General features: G+C 48.8%; 1 protein-coding gene across 1 annotated transcript; it reads left to right on the top strand.

Moving 5' to 3' along the window:
• The first annotated feature begins 8,449 nt into the window (after positions 1 to 8,449).
• On the top strand, positions 8,450 to 9,185 carry LOC109743594 (uncharacterized). Its single transcript, XM_020302689.4, has one exon. It carries the CDS (start codon positions 8,563 to 8,565, stop codon positions 9,028 to 9,030), a length of 468 nt encoding a protein of 155 aa, XP_020158278.1. The 5' UTR covers positions 8,450 to 8,562; the 3' UTR covers positions 9,031 to 9,185.
• The last annotated feature ends 9,361 nt before the right edge of the window (positions 9,186 to 18,546 follow it).

Raw genomic sequence — 18,546 nt, 5'->3', positions numbered from 1 at the left:
CCCGTGATCAAGATTTGCACGACATTCAAAGCGAACATATGACAGAGCGAAAACAAGTTCATGAATTTTAAACAAAAAAGAAAGAAAGAAAGGAAAAAGGTAAAAGGGAGAAAAGGAGAAAAAAAATTAAAAACAAAAAAACCACGAATTTAAAACTAGTTCATAATTGAAAGCAAATAATGAAATACAAAACAAAAATAAAATAAAATAAAACGGAAACAAACAAAAAACAAATACTAAGAGTCAAGTGAAAGTGTACAAAAATGAGAAGAACTAGAATTGACTCGTTGCACATACTTTTGAAAAGAAAAATAGAAGAACGCAGCCTATGGCCAAAAAAACTAAGCACACTAGATGTGAGGCGCTGGAGAGAAATGTAACTAGACTATAGACAAAAACGGCCTGCCAGCCCAATATCACCCAAAAAAAAAAACACGACAACGGGCCGACCTCGTACGAGCAACAACCTGGACATGAGCTACGCGCGAGACAACGCTGAACGAGCGAGCGCACCGGCCAGACCATCAGGTTTTGCACAAATATTAAAGACATATGATCCAACGACTCTGGACTTAGATGTGAAATAGCAAATCTGATTATATTACGCTCAGAACAAAAAAGGAAAGAGAGATAGACACCCAGGCCGAGCAGGACTCGGTAGTGAATCTCCCATATAAATGGTCTATCAGGACGGCAAACGATCCGTCTGGTAGATCAAGGGTTCCATTACCTTTCAAGTTCCGCCGCCGAGCTAGCCAGCCAAGGGCGAGGTATGTCCCCGAGCTTTGCCGACGGATGCCCGCCCGAAAGAACATCTCTGAGCGCAATCTTGTACGGTCTGCAGGTATTTTGAAATCTGCACCCGCCCTTCTTATTTTGATCCTGCTAGTTATGCCAAATAATTTTTCATCAGATCGATGCAGATCTATGGAAGCATTATTTGTTGATCAGGCTGTATTTCTCCTTTCTAATGCTCGATCCTCTCCTGAAACAGGCATGCATCTCTGAGCCCGCTAGAATTTTTCATTGCTGGACTCGAGATCTTGTTGGACGACCTTGGAAATCGGTAGGAGGAACTGGGAAGGGTGGAGAAGCCGTTGATGCTGCTCAAGACGATGGCTACAGCCAACAAGAGGCTGACGACGGGCGGCTTGACATTGTCGCGGACGATGACTCCAACCCCGACGATGATTCTCACTGGTTCGTCGATAATTACACCGACAGCGGCGATGAAGACTGTAAAACGTAGGTTTTGAGGGAACTGGCTCAACCCTCAAAGGAGTATATATAATGATGACATACAAGTCCAATACCAATAAGGTATGGTTTACACAATAGGGCTACAATATGAAGTCTAACACCATCCCTCAATCTCAACTCACTCCTGAAGTATCTAGGAGGTTGATTGCGCCTACAGACCTCAAACATGGGAGAAGGTAGAGGCTTGGTGAAGATGTCCGCAAGTTGATCTTTTGAAGAGATAAACCTGACTTGTAGTAACTTCTGCGCAACACGTTCCCTCACAAAATGATAGTCAATATCAATGTGTTTAGTCCGTGCATGGAACACCGGATTTGACGACAGAAACGTAGCACCGATGTTGTCACACCAAAGGACCGAAGGATGTGGCTGAGCAACTCCTAGCTCTCGAAGTAGGGACTCAATCCATATAAGTTCAGCAGTTGCATTGGCAACCGACTTGTACTCAGCTTCTGTGCTGCTGCGGGAAACAGTGGCTTGCTTGCGTGCACTCTAGGCGATCAGATTAGGACCCAAGAACACAGCATGTCCCCCTGTGGATCGCCTGTCATCTGGACACCCAGCCCAATCAGCATCAGAGAATGCAGAAAGAACTCCGGAGGAACTGGGGCGCAGGTGAAGACCAAAGGAGACAGTGAGACGCACATAACGCAGTATGCGCTTCACAGTAGACCAGTGTACATCAGTGGGAGCATGAAGATACTGGCACACCCTGTTAACCGCAAAGGAGAGATCAGGACGCGTGATCGTCAGATACTGCAGGCCACCAACAATACTCCTGTACTCAGTAGCATCCTCAGGAGAGAGAAGAGCACCATCAGCAGCAGAAAGGGTGTCAGTGGAGGACATGGGCGTAGGCGATGGCTTGCACTTGAGCATACCAGCACGGCGCAAGAGATCAAGAGAGTACTTCTTCTGGGTGAGAGCCAAACTGCCACGAGACTGATGAGCGACCTCAATACCCAGGAAGAAATGAAGCTGTCCCAAATCCTTAACTGCAAAATCACGACCAAGTGCAGTCACAAGAGCATCAGCAGCCGTCGGAGATGAGCTCACCAGGACAATATCATCCACATACACAAGGAGGTACATGGTCACACTCGGTCGCTGAAACAAGAACAGTGAAGTATCAGCCGTCGAAGGAATGAACCCATGAGTGCGTAGAGCTAAAGCCAGGCGAGCATGCCAGGCACGGGGAGCCTGCTTCAGTCCATATATGGCCTTCGTCAGATGACAGAGATGATGAGGCCGAGTGTGATCAACAAATCCAGATGGCTGCCGCATGTAAACCTCTTCTTCAAGCAATCCATGAAGAAAAGCGTTCTGCACATCAAGCTGGCGGAGAGACCATCCGCGAGAAACTGCCAGAGACAGAAGAAGTCGAATAGTGGTAGGCTTGACAACTGGGCTGAATGTATCCTCATAGTCCAGGCCCTGACGTTGTTTAAAGCCCTTAGCCACGAGGCGCGCTTTGTAGCGCTCAATGGAACCATCTGCATGTTTCTTCACCTTGAACACCCACTTCGAATCAATGATGTTGATGCGAGACGGAGGGGGAACAATTGTCCAGGTCTTATTCTTCATAAGAGCCTGATATTCTTGTTCCATAGCAGCCCTCCAGTGTGGAATACTCATAGCGGCTTGATAACTGCGTGGTTCGGCGGTTGGATCATCCACAGCATGAGCCAGGCAAGCAGCAAGATAGGTGACCGTGCCATCGGTGCGCTCCTTGGGACGAACAATGCCACTGCGGCTGCGAGTGTGCGGACGCCGTGGGGGAGCAAACACCGGGGCCGGCGGGATGTCCAGAGCAGGTGAGGCTGGTCCAGGGGACTCCGGCGAAGAAGAACCGGGTGACGTCGGGCCGGGCGACGGCGGATCAGGCGACAGCAGGCCAGGCGACGTAGGCCCCGATGGCGTGTGAGCCGCTGCAGACCCGGGCGAAGTAGGCACCAAGGACGCCCGCGCGGATGGCGAGGGCGACGATGGAGGGGAGTCCGGGCGAAGAGGTGGCGACGGAGACTGCTCAGAGGAGGCCGTCGCAGGCTCTGGCCCGGTCGCAGTAGCCAGCATGGGCTCCGGTCCAGGCGCGGTTGGAGACAGGGCGCCCGGTGCGGGGTCGAAGGCGGGAGGCGATGCATGCACCGGCCGATCGACGTGTTCCACAGGCGACGTAGCGGGTCCGTCAGGGAGGAGTTCCAGGCGAGCTCCACGTCCAATTCCTGCACCATGATTAGGTAACAACACAGGCGAATATGCAACATCTTCAAATTGGCCAGGCATAAGAGGAGATGAATGCATAGAAGGTGTTGTGGTGGATGACTGAGGCATGGCAGAAAAGGGGAAGACAGTCTCATCAAAAACAACATCCCGAGATATGTAGACTCGATTGGTTGGGACATGGAGACACTTGTAGCCTTTATGGAGAGAACTATACCATAAGAACACACACTTTTTGGAGCAAAACTCAAGTTTGCGGTCATTATAAGGACGAAAATTAGGCCAGCAGGCACACCCGAACACCTTAAAAAAGGTATAGTCAGGAGTTTCACCTAAGAGAAGCTCAATCGGAGTTTTCATATTAAGAACACGCGTAGGTAATCTGTTAATGAGAAAACACGCGGTAGCAAAAGCATCACTCCAAAAACGAAAGGGTACAGAAGCATGAGCAAGAAGTGTGAGGCCGATCTCAACTATATGGCGATGTTTGCGCTCAACAGCGCCATTTTGCTGATGTGTATGCGGGCATGATAAACGATGAGAGATCCCAAGCTTATTAAAGAAGGTGTTGAGGTTGCAATATTCTCCCACCCCCCAATCTGATTGAACATGGATAATTTTATGCTTGAGTAGACGTTCAACATGCAATTGAAACTGTATGAATATATCAAACACATCAGATTTGCGCTTAAGAAAATAAAGCCAAGTGAAGCGACTATAGGCATCAACAAAACTGACATAATAGTTGTGACCACTAACAGATGTTTGTGCCGGACCCCACACATCAGAAAACACAATTTCAAGAGGGTTCTTTACTTCTCTAGTAGATGAAACAAAAGGTAGCTGATGACTCTTGCCTTGCTGACAGGCATCACACATGGACATCTCTTTATTGCTAGACACTAATGGCAGCTCATGACGGTGGATTATGTGACGAACGATGGGTGTGGCAGGGTGACCAAAGCGAGAGTGCCACTGGGAAGGCGACACACGAATACCGCTGAAGACGCACGGGGCGGATGGATCCTCCAAACGGTACAAGCCTTGGCTCAACCGGCCACTAAGCAGAACGTCTCAGGTTGCTTGATCCTTAACAAAAAGATTAAAAGGATGAAATTCACATAGGACATGATTATCAAGGGTGAGCTTAGGGACAGATAAAAGATTACGAGTTACCGAGGCTACCCGTAAAACATTACGAAGATGGAGCTGCCTAGAGGGATGACTAGTTAAAAGAGATGCTTGGCCAATATGAGAGATGGGCATACCTACACCATTAGCGGTGTGAACCTGATCATGCCCGTAGTAGGGCTGGTAGGTGGAGAGTTTGTTGAGCTCATTCGTCATGTGATCCGTGGTGCCGGTGTCCATGTACCAGGCTGGATCAACAGGGTAGGATGGTGTGTATCCCTGCTCGACGCGCGGGTCCTTGCCCTTGGCGGCGATGTGGGCAGACGGGGCGGCAGCGATGTGGGCAGCCGGGGCGGCGGCGGGAGGACCAAAGTCTGCCATGGAAAACTGGCGCTCGTTGCCCTTGCCGTCGTTGCCGATGCCAAGGAAGCTCCTCTGAAAGCGGCGGTGACACTTGGAGGCGACATGGCGTTCACGACCACATAGCTGGCACACCACTAGTGTTAGGGCCCCCACCCAGGGTCGATGCAGGGGGCGGGGCTGCCTTGCCAGGTGATGGGGCAGGTGGGCGCTGGCCACGAGAGGCCCAGAAGGCCGCCGGCTGGGCGGTGATGGTGGCGGAGGAGCGACGAGCCTCGACGCGTTGCTCGGTGAAGAGGAGGCGTGAGTAGAGCTTGTGAGGAGGCATCGCTGGCTTGGCGTTCTGGACGGCCTCGGCGAGATTGTCGTAGTCGGCGTCGAGGCCTTTGATGACGAAGCCGGCGAACTCCTCGTCGCTAAGCGGCCGACCAATAGAGGCGAGCGTGCCCGCCAACACCTTCATCTTGTTGAAGTAGGTCGTAGCGGAGGAGTCCAACTTCTTGATGTCGGCGAGTTCGCTGCGAAGGGCCATCGAGCGGGAGGTAGAGACCTGGGCAAAGGCGTGCTCCAGGGTCGTCCAGGCGTCCATGGAGGTGGCGGCGAAGAGACAAAGGCCAGTGACCCCGTTGCCGAGGGAACCCTGGATGGCAGAGAGGATCGCCTGGTCCTGCTGCACCCACATACGGTGTTCCGGGTTGATGGCCGGGCCGTGGACGGCAGGGATAACCTGCGGAGGACACGGTAGCGAACCATCAACAAACCCGAGAAGAGACCGGCTGCGTAGCAGCGGTAGGACCTTGGCGCGCCAGAACAAGTAGTTGTCCGGCAGCATCTCCCCCGAGGGTGGTGCCATTAGCGAGGCCGCGGGTGGCTCCGCGGGCAGCGTCTCCCCCGAGGTCGGCGTGATGACGGCGAGTGTCGAGGAGGATCCGGAAGAGGCCATCGCGGGCGGCGGCGGCGCGACTGGTGCTGAGGCCGTCGCGGGCGGTGACGGTGGGATCGGCGCTGAAAACAGGGAGCCGACGGCGGTGGTGCCGAAGAACTGAGGCACTGACGGAGCCAGGGGGCGAGGTGGGAGGTTGAGGAGGGCGGCAAGCGACGCGGGGATAGACCCGAAGCTGGCGGCGCCCGAAGCGGAAGCGGTCATGCCGCCGGCAGCGGCAGCCCTAGGGTTTAGGGTTTTGGTGCGGCGGCGGCGGCGGCGGGTGGGGTGGAGGTGGAGGACCTCTAACAACGACGATGAAGAGGAGGAGGACGACGGTTTACCACCGAGTTTCAGAATTTGCTATGATGGACTCAACTCTCGTGTATTCCTAGCTTACTCTATTTCTCGGTACCTGGTGGAGCTGTTGGCTGTGCGTCCCCGCTTCCCCTTCGTGGGGACGGTGGTTGCCTGGGGCAGTCGTTCTACATACTATTCTTGCTCAGAAAGAGGACATACTGATAGCAACCTTGATTCACAGGTATGCATTATATATGTCGCACTCCCTTTGTCCTTGATGAAAACAATACAAGGCCTATATACATCTTGTCTTCTCAAGTCAAACAATGTATAGTTTTGATGTTTTTTCCTACAAACATAGTCTAACTATGCAACGTTGACTTGACAAAATATATACTCCTTTTGAATCGTTTTTATTCTCACTGACGATACATACATTTTGCAGGGTAATTTGATACTCCACTCAGAAGACTTTGCCCTTGAGGACGGCTTCTCGATTGAAATAGAGGCCGACGACACTGATTATGGATTTTTCGATTTCAGATTGGACCCCTTCCATTGCAGCGATGTCATAACCCACACTATCCGCACTACAAGATACCGCGAAATAGATTTGACTTTCATACCGCTGCACAGGGCTATACAGGCCAATGTGTACGTCAAACTTGATCTCGCATGTGAGAGCGGCACCGTCTGCTACGTCTATGGCGAAATCGCAGCACACCACCAACTCTACGGCCGTGAGAGCGTCGTGCTCTTTTCCTGTGGTAAAGAGAGCCAGATCGAGGTTATTGATGGCGAACTTCCACTCTCACGGAACTGGGCGGCTGTTCCAATATACATGGAGCCGCTCATGACTATCAAGTTGAACCTGTGCGTTACAACGGATAGTGATCATGGTGATGAGGCCCGTACTTCCTCCTTCCAAGGGGATATCACCTTCTACCGCGATGACGGTAAAAAATATATCACAGGTGCTGACCAGGGTATACTTGAGGTGCAGATTTCATACAGGTAGCAGTTGGAGTGCAGAAAAATATATCAGTTGGAGTACTATCACGATTTATGCTTTGACTAGTTCGTAGAGCCATGATTCTGTCAAAGCTATGTGTGTACATCCATCAATGAAAGGTGATTTGCGACGATCCTCAATCGGTGTTTGCTTACGCTGGATCGACGTCATGGGTAGCTACTCTGAATCGGCTGGGACTAGTCCTTCCTTTGGACACAAGTGATGAAGAGCGGTGTCAACGATACTGATCTCCAACACAGTTGGTTCCAGCAAGGTTGAGCCATATAAACCCTTGTGCTCCCCTTGTTATTAGTTTCATTCTAAAGAACTTGTAGTATGGGAAGTGTTCTTGTGGTAACAACCGTTCGATTGATCAGTTTACTCTATCTTAGCTTGGTACCTTGGCTGTGTGCCTGGGAGGTTCGAGCGATCGATGTTTGGTTTCAATCAATTGAAGGGAACCGCAGGAAAACCCGCTTTTATTTATTTATTAGAAAAAAACACTTGAAGATTGATAACTCGTGTTAGAACAGAACTGAGAAATCATCTGCTTAAACTATAAAAACGTCTTATATTTTGATAGAGAGGTAGTAGTACAATACATGTGTCTATGTTGGAAATTGGAATCCAGTATGGCACATGGACCGACTGGATCGATCGATGATGAGGAATGAAGGTGGCAGCAGGACCCAGATGGATTACGTCAACCTAATGTCGTCGTGGCAGACATATGAGATACGCAGAAATGACGGGAGGACGCGAGTAGGTAGGCCCTGGTGAAGTGAAGTGGTTGGTGATTACGCCAGCACCGGCGAGCTCGGCCGGTTTGCTCACTCACTTCCCCAGTCGTCACCGACCGCAGTGGTACTGGTGGCAAGATATGAGATATATCTACAGTTGCACGCACGCGTTGGCCAGCTGCATGCATACCTGCAGTACGTAGTACCACGCTGCATGTTGAGTCCAACGTGTGCTAGCTCCATTTGTCGCATGCATGCATGCATCCATCGATGGAGATACCGTCCGGCCGGGTATACATATCCAGTATGCACTCTGTGGTCTAGCGTCTGTTTCTTTTTTCATGGCATATATATTCGGATTTGTCAGGCGATTAATTCAAGGCCGTGCAAAAACAGCAAAAGGAAATCAGAGCTGGTTCGCGGGCCGGGCCCGGCTCGATCCACCGTGCTCGGCCACTCCTCTTTATATACCGGCGCGCCCCGCGCGGTCGCTCGCTCACACCACCGCCCCGGCCCCGCGCCACTCTCTCTGCCTCTTCTTCTTCCTCCACACGGCCACACACACGCCCGCGCGCACGCAGTACCTTCCACCCACTTGCTTGCTCCGGCCATCGACCATGGAGGGCGAGGCGCCGCAGTCGCACCAGCTGCTGCTCCACGGCGTCAGCCTCGACCTGCGCCTCGACACGACGGCGCACCAGCAGCGCGGCGCCCGGCGCCCGGCGTCCCCTGCGCCTACTCCCGTGGCCCTCGACCAGGCCGGCAAGGAGGCCTTCGCCTGCAACTACTGCCACCGCAAGTTCTTCAGCTCGCAGGCGCTCGGCGGCCACCAGAACGCCCACAAGCTCGAGCGCACGCTCGCCAAGCGCAGCCGCGACGCCTCCTCCACCGCAGCGGCGGCAACCGCCACGCCTTCCTCTCACTGGCTCCACGGCGGTGGCGGGGAGCTCTGGACGTACTCTGCTTCGGCCGCTGCCCCGGATTCCACGACGATGGCGCCCCTGATGGGCATGGGCTGGGCTGGTAGCACAACAGCGGACGGCGGGGAGGCGGTGCCGGAGATGGACCTGTCGCTCAAGCTCTGAGTCTGAGCACTAGCTAGCGTGTCAACAAGTAGTGCTCAATTCATTGTTGCATGCACCTGGCGATTAATTATTTATTTATTCAGATTACATGCAATGCAATTGATTGCTTCAGCTCATCGATCTATAAATAAATACACAGCCCTTTGAGTCTGTTATTTTTTTAACCTTAATTAGATTACTGGATAACAGATCAGACAAGCTACCCATATCTTAATTACATGCACATGCATGGTTGGTCTGTCTCATTTGTACTTACTATATATCAATCAATCTATCCATGTAATATGATATATACTCAATGATCAAGCATATGTATGTGTACACATGCATGTTAAAGACATTAACACTTCTCTCGAAAAAAAGAACATCCACTCCAGCTGCCCACTGCTACAACACCATACATATGTGTACATGCATACATCGAAGCAGCTTACTTTACCACCGCACCGGCAGTGAGTGAGTACGTGTCTGTCGTTGGGTGCGTCTCCTAGATAGATCCCCTTGCTTTGACGTGAGGTCCGGTTCTTGTCCATCGGGTGTCATTTCTTGGAAGTTGCTTGCTCGGCTGAACCACAGCCATTTTCTCACCCTAGTTAGCCCTAACGGCAAAGACATCATTGCTTCGCCGCCGTGTCACCGCACCTAGCCTTGCTACCACACAGATCAGATATCCACCATGATCTGACTAGCTAGACGTTTACTCACCCAACAACGCCCAACTCGTCAACACTTGAGTGGCAGATATGTGATCCACACATGTACGCATATGCCTGGAGCGATAAAAGACCACAAGTTACTGTGTCTTTTGGAGGCAAGATTAACTGAGTTGTCAACCGTTTTCACGTGGTTTGCAAAAGTTGGTCTGCCATGACAGCGATGGTACGTACACAGCACGACTAGCGCTGGCTAAATTAATCACTTCTGATCGTCATGATGAGTACCATCATGTATGCCGAGATCAACGAAGACAATGGCGCAGTGTATTGGTGGGCCATGCTCCAAAATGAGCCAAGGGAAAGCAGTAGCTCCTCCTGCCGAACAACCCCTCCTACTCCTAATCAAGCTAGCTAGCTGGCTAGCATGTGACTAACACAGATTAAGGCACCAAATTAAAGCGATATGGCGCACTCAAACCCTTCTATTCATTTCGAGTGATCCGTCTACCTATATGCATGGTCTTGAATAAAAACCCATATCCATATATCTGTCCTATAGATGCATATATACATGGTCTTCAATAAAAACCAACCTATATATCTTCACATATCTGCGAGAATTAGGTAGGTAGCATACTGTAATGGCTTGATTATTTTGTTTCCATAAAATGTGGAGCTTGACCCAAAAGGGCTTGATGTGCATGCCGCCTTTTGTTTGAACTCTCCATAACTTCTTCTCATATATTCCCGCAAAACAAAAGATTCTTCCCGTATAGTACTTTCTTGAAGTAATTTCCATTTTGGTGTGCTGATAGGGATGCACCGTATATGCCCCACCTGGCAGAAATTAGGGCAGGAACTCTCTTCAACTTCTCTCCGCGAAAAGTCCGTTCCCAAAGAAATAACCATTTCTATGTCACCCGTATGTATGGGAATGGACTACCCCAGATTAGCATTTTATTTTCAACAAGCTAACTGCCATATCGATCATTATCTCCAAGTGGTTTGCAAAGTTGATATGCTATGACAGTGATGGTTCACAACTAGCCAGCTAATTGATTGTGCTCATGAAAAGTATCACGCTGAGATGAAGGCAACTAATGAATAGTGCTGTGAACTAAGCTAAGATGTAGTGATCTAAACAATCTTATATTTCTTTACGGAGGGAGTACTGTAGTACATAGCCCCTCCCGCTGAACAGTCCCAGTCGTAATCTGGCTTGCATGTGACTAAGAAACACAAGAAAGGCAATATGCCACACTCAACTCATCGCAGAGGAAGAGTCCAAATTATCGGTACGTTTATCTAGAAGATCTGGCCATATTTATACGTACGTTTCACACATCTATGAGTAGTAGGACTACCCAATTAGCTAGCTAGTTACTCTAGTGCCTAGCTAATCTCCTCCAATGTTAGGTAGTCACATCACCCGAACTAACTAACCTAGCTAATTTAGCAATCAATGTACTCGATAATTTCCTCCAATAGCGTATACCTACCAAGGCAAGTTATGGATGTGTGCATCAACTGATGCAGAGGCCCGACTTTGTCCTTGAAAAAAGAAATGGCAGCTACTAAAGCACGACAATCAATGCCCAACTATATATAATTGCCTCAATTAGTTTCTTTGTTTGAGACGTCTATGCTGACATAATATGGCGTAATGTGCATGGCGCCTTCCGTCAGAACTCTCTTTAATTTCTTTTTACAGTGTACTATACACTCCACTTTCAGGGTACATTGCTGACCGTGTACTATATACATACTCCCACCTGACTAAATTAGGGCCAACTAGAATTGCAACCGAGTTTCGCCAAACAATAACACATAGATCAAGACTTCTGTACAAACTCCGCTTAACTTCCTCTCCACGGAAAGTCCGATCCCTTCCATACATTCTTAGAAGTTTTGGCCTAATTAATTTCTTTCCTTGAGATCATTTGTGAAGCATGCCGGGACTTGACAAACAGGGTTGTAATAAGCATGGCACCTTTTGTTTGATATCTCTTTAACTTCCTCTCTTATAGTCCCTTGTAGCGTGCTAGTAGCACATATGCATCATCACTTTACTAAAGCTGGAGTAGAAAACCGGTACCATACAACCAAGTTTGGCAAAACAGGTCAAGTTATGACTTGTTTTTTAACTCTCTTTACTTCATGTTGATATAAAAAACAATTATTTGAAAAAGGGATACAGAGGTGGATGCTGGAAATCATCGAGATAAATACAAAAAGAGCATACAAATTGAATTAGTGGCCATAAACACACCTACCGTAAAAGAACTTCTAAAGATCGAAATCGTGAAGGGAAAAGAAAGTGGACGTGGACGCATGTTGATGCTGGGGTGGATGCATAATTGTTGAACTTGTCCTTCAAAAAAGAAATTGTTGCTACTAAAGCACGCCTTAATGTCAAAACTATATATAATTGCCTCTATTAGTTTGCTTCTTTCAGATGTCTACATTGACAAAATATTTTGTAATGTGCTTGCGCCTTCTGTCTGAACTCTATTTAATTTCTTTTTATACATATACTCCACTTCAGGGTGCATTTTTTACAGTGTACTATACAGCTAAGTAAAATTAGAGCCAACTAGAATTGCAACCGAGTCTGGCCAAAACATACGGACAAGGCGATTCGGTGCCCAGGCTCAGCTGCACTCGCGATGAACAGAAAATTTGAAAAATAATAATCAATTTTTTGCATCGAATATAATTTGCTGCATGAGGTGCGCTCTAAATTTCAGATCATTTGGATATCTGAGTAGCACTCGGCTTAAAAGACAAATCTGGAGTCTGTGAAAAAGTTTACTGTTCATGTATTGTTCTAACCCAATTTGTCTTTTTGCTGAGAGCTACTCATATGTCCAAATGATATGAGTAAAAACAATTCAGATTTTTTCGACTTTTTTAGTTTTTTGTTGTTGTGAATTTTCTCTTCGTGGGGTGCAGATGAGCCTGGGCTCAGAAATGGATATTCGCAAACAATACCCCGTATAATGTGGATCAGGAGGTCTACACGAACTCCATTTAACTCCCTCTCGATGAAAAGTCCGATTCCTAACATACATTCTTAGAAGTTTTGGCCTAATTAATTTGTTCCCTTGAGATCATTTGTGAAGCTTGCTGGGGCTTGACAAACAGGGTTGCAATGAGCATGGCGCCTTTTGTTCGGACTCTTTTTAACTTCCTCTTTTATACTCCCTCCGTATCAAAATATAAGACGTCTTTTTTGACAATATAGTAGTTCCTAAGGAAAAGATCCCTTGTAGCGTGCGAGTAGCATGTATGCATCATCACTTTACTAATACCGGACCGGAAAACCGGTACCATACAACCAAGTTCGGCGAAACCCAGTCTAGTTATGACTTATTTTCGGACTCTCTTTACTCCCTCCTGATAGATTAAAAAGTCAGTTCTTTGAAAAAGGGATATGGAGGTGGATGCTGGTAGAGCATACAAATTGAATTAGTGAGCATAAACGCACCTACGGTAAAAGAACTCCTAAAGGTCGAAATCGTGAAGGAAAACAATACAGATTCCTGCGGTTGAAAGTACTAATTCCTGGCATGCAGCTCCTCTAGCAGATATAGAGAGAGAAGATCAAGTTAGCAATAGCTGCAAGTTGTGGGGCAGTGCAAGTGTGGTTCATGATGCACGTCAGCTGACTTGTAAACAGACAGACATGGATGATGCATGCATGTGATGAGCTAGCTCACCGACGCTGCATTCATGCACAAGTACGGAGGGAAACGCGTACCTTGTCGCTGCCGAACCGTCCGTTGATTTCTCTTTCATGCTCGGCGTCTGGAGATATCTGGGAGGCTCCGCCCTGTCTAGGCCAAATGGTTCTCCGTGGAATATTTTTGTTTTCTAGTCGCCTCGCAGATTCCAGAACCATACATGTATCTGTCTATCTAGAAAAGGCAATGTTGCATATATATACTCCACAGCATGTGGCAAACCGAGAGAGAAATCTGAGAATTCAGCAGCACTGATTTTTGCCGAGAAAAGAAAAGCTCTCTGTCTAGTTTTCTTTTCTTCATCGCCACATTTTTCGGGTTGCTAGCTTTTCTATTAGTATCTCGCAATTAAATGGAGGCGTTTTCTCATGAACCTCTACAAATTATTGGTGTATTTCCACCAAAACATTTTTGCATTTTTCGACAGGGTGGAACGTGTAGCACCACTATGTGCCAGAGTAACATTTTCCTCTTTTGCCTGGTCACGCCTTCTCTAGCTAGCTTGGAAGTAGCTTGATCTGCTGCAAGAGAGCACTTTTGGTCCATAGCTAGCTACTTACTTTAACCCCTAACGGCAAAAACATTGCTTTGCCGCCCAGTTACAGTAGCTGCCTAGCTATGCTATACTCAGATACCATCGACTAGACGTCCACCGACGGACTGGGATCCAGTGACTGGCCTCTAGCCAGTCACGCCGTAACTGGCGGATAGCCCACCGTTAGATGCAGGGGGGCGGGTCAGATTAAACTCCGCAGCAGGGAACACTGTAGACGGGGTACTGTAGACCGGTTACTGTGGACGCGGTACTGTAGATCGAACAATGTACATCTTGCACTGTTCACACGCATCTGTCCGCCGATTTTAGATCAGACGGTGTGGAGAGGGGGGCAAGTCACCGTACTGTTCACTGGTGACTGGTGACTAGCAAGTCACTGGATCTCAATCCTCCACGGACCTCACCCAACTCAGCATAAGGGCATCTCCAACAGCAAACCGCAAATCTCCCCCCCCCCCCCCCCCACATCCCCACCGGACGAAATTCATGCAAATCGGGCCGATATTTATCAAAGTTCGAACAGAAAATAGCACAAATTATCCACACATACCATGCAAATTAAGTCTAGTACAACAATGTCTCAAATTAGACTAGATCCCAGATGTCCAACAAGTTTTTCATGAACGGATCATGTCATTCCACACATGCTCCCCCTTTAGCTTCATCCGACAGTGTTTGCACGTAAATGGCCGTCCCTCTATTTTGTGGTACACCACGACAGTGTGTGCAAGCTACATATAACGTGTAGACCAACATTGAGTGAATGAATCAATCAATAAGTTGAACAAGAGAAAGAAAACTTACGATCTCGTCCTCTGCCGCGTGTAATGGCCACCTTACTTCGAGCTGACGAACCATGTCGCAAAAATTGGTGACGCTGATCTGTATAGCGTGCCAGCGATACGAGAACGACCTCACATTGCGTGGTTGAATGATGTACAGGTCGTATGGCGCAATGTGCGTGAACTTTTCATGCACTTCTCCGAGAAGGGCTCCCCTCTGCTCCTGCCTACAAAATCCACGGAGACGGCCAACCACGCATTGCACAACAACTCATCCTCCATGGTCGAGTAGCTTACCATCACGCGTACTCTAAAAAATAACATAGTATTTTGAAAATAAGCTCAATGACATTTGACTGAACACCTACTGGGCGTGGTGTCCGCCATGGAGGTCGTCGACAGGGGGCGGGGTGTACCTGGGTACAAATGGCTCCATGGCGGAAAGCCCCGTCGTAATGGCGAGCGGGCGCATAGTTGCTGGTTGCGGATGTCCGGCAATGCCTCTGTGGCGGCCGGAGACGTACAACAGCGGCGGCGGAGGTTGAGGGTGCGGATGCAAAGCAAGGGGAAGAAGGAGCGGAATGGAAGAAAATGAGACCGGGAGGGGGGATTGGTGGGCCGGGGGTGTCGGAGTCCTACGTTTCTCTCCAATTTGCGGGAGAAATCGCGTCCGGACAGCCCCGCGGACCGATACAGGCCCGCATTGGATGGCTTCCTCGGTCCGGGCAGCACGGTTCGGGTGGATGCGGGTCCGCCTTGGAGATGCCCTAAGTACATAACGTATGAGTGGCAGATCAGTGTGATTGAGTATGAGTTTTTTTTACATATAAGAGCCTTTGTTTTTCACATTGCCTAGCTAAGAGTAACGCTACAAACTGCTCGTATCCGTCCAGACCGCGTGGTTCGTATGGGTTTTGTCATTAAACACGGACCTGTATCAGTCCGTCGACTAGTCTGAACGTGTTTTATTCCCGCAAATTGGAAGTTTACTTCCAAGGAAATTTAACCGACACGTCAATAATTTTAATGTGGTTTGCAAAGCTGGTAATTCTTCTATGACAACGATGGTATACAGCTAGTAGTGGCTAATCAGTTAAGTTGTGTCAATGACAAGTACTATCCATCCCAGTCCACGAAGACAATGGTGTAGCGTGTGTTGGTGGGCTATGCTCTAAACTAAGCTAAGGCATGCAGTAACTCTTCCTGGTGAACAATCCATCCCAGTCCTAATTAAGCTAGCCTGTGACTAACAGAACCCAAGCAAAAGCGACATGTCACACTCAACTGTTAACACTTCGGTTCTACCAAGTGTCCAAATCAATATGTCTATCCATATGCAGGAGCTATGGAATAAAACCCTATCTATCTTCCCCGCATTTTTTTATTTATAAACTCTATCTATCTGTGTTCACACATCTCTAGGAGCAGCTAGTACACTTTAACCAGGTTGCAAGCTCATTTGCTCCATTGTTAGTTAGGCATCCACGTCATCCAAAATAATCAAACTGGTTTAACCACCTAATGTACTCAATAGTCAATTTTCTATGATTAGCATAATGAACCTTCCCAATAATTGATGGACAACTATAACCAGGTAAATTACTTAATTTGTTTCCAAATTATCAACATGGCTCCATGTCTTAAGGACAACGTTCGAGGCGGTGCTTCCCTATCTGGCTACGCGCGCGAGGTTGAGAGGAGGGCTTGGCTATGGGGGCTGTGGGGAGGGCTTCGGCGAGCGTCAGCACGTCTTGCGGTGTGTGTGCGTGTGCGTGTGTGTGTGTGTGTGTGTGTGTGTGTGTGTGTGTGTGTGTGTGTGTGTGTGTGTGTGTGTGTGTGTGTGTGTGTGTGTGCTGGCCGTGGTCGTGCACTCTCGACGTTGTTGTGGTATGCCGGCGGCTTCTCCGCGTGTTGGTGCCGTAGGTGGGCTGCAGCCGTTCTGTTTGATGGTGGTACAGATCTAGTAGTCTTCGGTGGTGCGGTGGCTAACACCTGGTGGATCCTGCCATAGCTAATCCAGCCCCGGTGGGCGTTCTCCAGTGTTTCATGGCTCGGTGGCGTTCCCTCCCATAGCTGCTCCGGACCTGGTACTCTAGAAGTTGTGCCCTTTCTGACTTCCTTGGCTGCCTGAGTTTTGGCGGCTTTGTCCTCGTAGGTCCAGGTCCGCGTCTCTCCATATTATAGTTCGCCGACATTGCCAGCTACCATCGCATCCCGGGTGCTGGATCTCCATGCCTCGTCGTCGCCTCTCCAACCCTAACCGCCACCCCTTTCCTCGCCTCTCCTCCGCCAGATCCAATACTCGCATGCCCGATCACGGGCGTAGCTCCCCTTCCGATAGTGGTAGTCCCAACTTGCTACATGTGCCTCGTATTTGGATCCTGGCTTTGGGATTTCTCAGACATAGGGCAGGGCAAAATCCCTACTTGGCTTGCTGATGCTGGCAGTGACTACACCTGCGGGTACAGTCCCCTTCTTCGGAGCACCGGGGGAAACCCATGTCCAGTACCTTGGATCGGATAGCGGCAACGTCACTGCATTGTTCCCTTCATGAAGGTGTCGTCTTGGTTGCTTGTGGTGCTGGATTTTGAGATTTGGGACATCGTTTTGGTTCAGGCCGTTTCTCTAGGCTAAGGTAGTTTAGCGATATGTTGTAGCTTTTGTTTGGCTGGGCATCCCATGTCTCTCTGCTCCGGGCACCATGTTTACGCTATCTTGTGGTTGTGCCATGTGATGTACCCTTCCTTTGTTCTCATTTAAACAGCTTCTTTCAATGGAAGGATACACAAGCTTTGTGTATTCATGAAAAAAAAATGATGATCACGTTAGTCCGCATTGCTTAAGTCCGAGTCAAGCGGTGCAAGTGTGGCACACCTCACTTGATTTGTATACATGAGTAGCTTGCGGCTAGCAGAGAGTGGTTTGCAGGTAGCATTGGAGAAACGGATCATTATCTCCGAGTGGCTTTGCAAAATCGATATGCCATGACGGCGATGGTACACACCTAGCCTATGGTGGCTAATTGATTGCCACCATGAAAAGTACCATCATGCTGAGATAACCACAACTTAACAATAGTATCATGTATGTGTATTCTTGATGGGCCATGATCTAAACTAAGCTAAGATATAATGCTAGCTCCTCCTGCTGAACAACCCCAGTCCTAAGCTGGCTAGCATTGTGACTAACACAAACAAAAGAAAAGCTATGCGCGCGGCACACTCAACTCATCCCTTGAGAGCAAGTGTGCAAATTTATCTGGCACATCTATCTGCAAGATCTGGAACAAAAGCCTAGCCATCCAATGTCACCCAGGCTTTACCATGTAAGAATATGGCGTTTAGATACATCGTGATATTATCGCGCGCACTACGTATGCACATGAACATGTATATAGATCATTGAAGTCTCCCCCGCAAAACAAAAATCATTGAAGTGTTTCTTTTTTGACGAAAAGTCTTCATGGCGCACTTTATTGCACAGGAAAAAAATTACATCGTTCAAAATGTCTTGTAAAATAAAGCTGGGACATCGATCGCATCGACTCGATCGATGAGGACGCATGAAGCTGGCTGGATGCAGATCGACTACGTACGTCAACAATGTCGTGACATCGACCGTGGATGGACATCTGAGATACGCAGAAATGACAGGACGTGCCTTATTCGCGGGCTCGGCCCGGCCCTGCCGGTCGGAGCATTGTCGGCTCGGCCCACACCCACCGGGCTCGACCACTGGTGCCTCCTCCTCTTTATATACCGGCGCGCCGCGCGCGCTCG

Source organism: Aegilops tauschii, chromosome 5 (genome assembly GCF_002575655.3).
Source record: "Aegilops tauschii subsp. strangulata cultivar AL8/78 chromosome 5, Aet v6.0, whole genome shotgun sequence".
Classification (NCBI taxonomy): domain Eukaryota; kingdom Viridiplantae; phylum Streptophyta; class Magnoliopsida; order Poales; family Poaceae; genus Aegilops; species Aegilops tauschii.
Note: the sequence above shows the minus strand (reverse complement) of the source record. Positions and strands in the feature narration are given on the sequence as shown.

Excerpts from the sequence above, each read along its gene's own strand:
- LOC109743594 (XM_020302689.4), top strand. The coding sequence starts at position 8,563 with ATGGAGGGCGAGGCGCCGCAGTCGCACCAGCTGCTGCTCCACGGCGTC.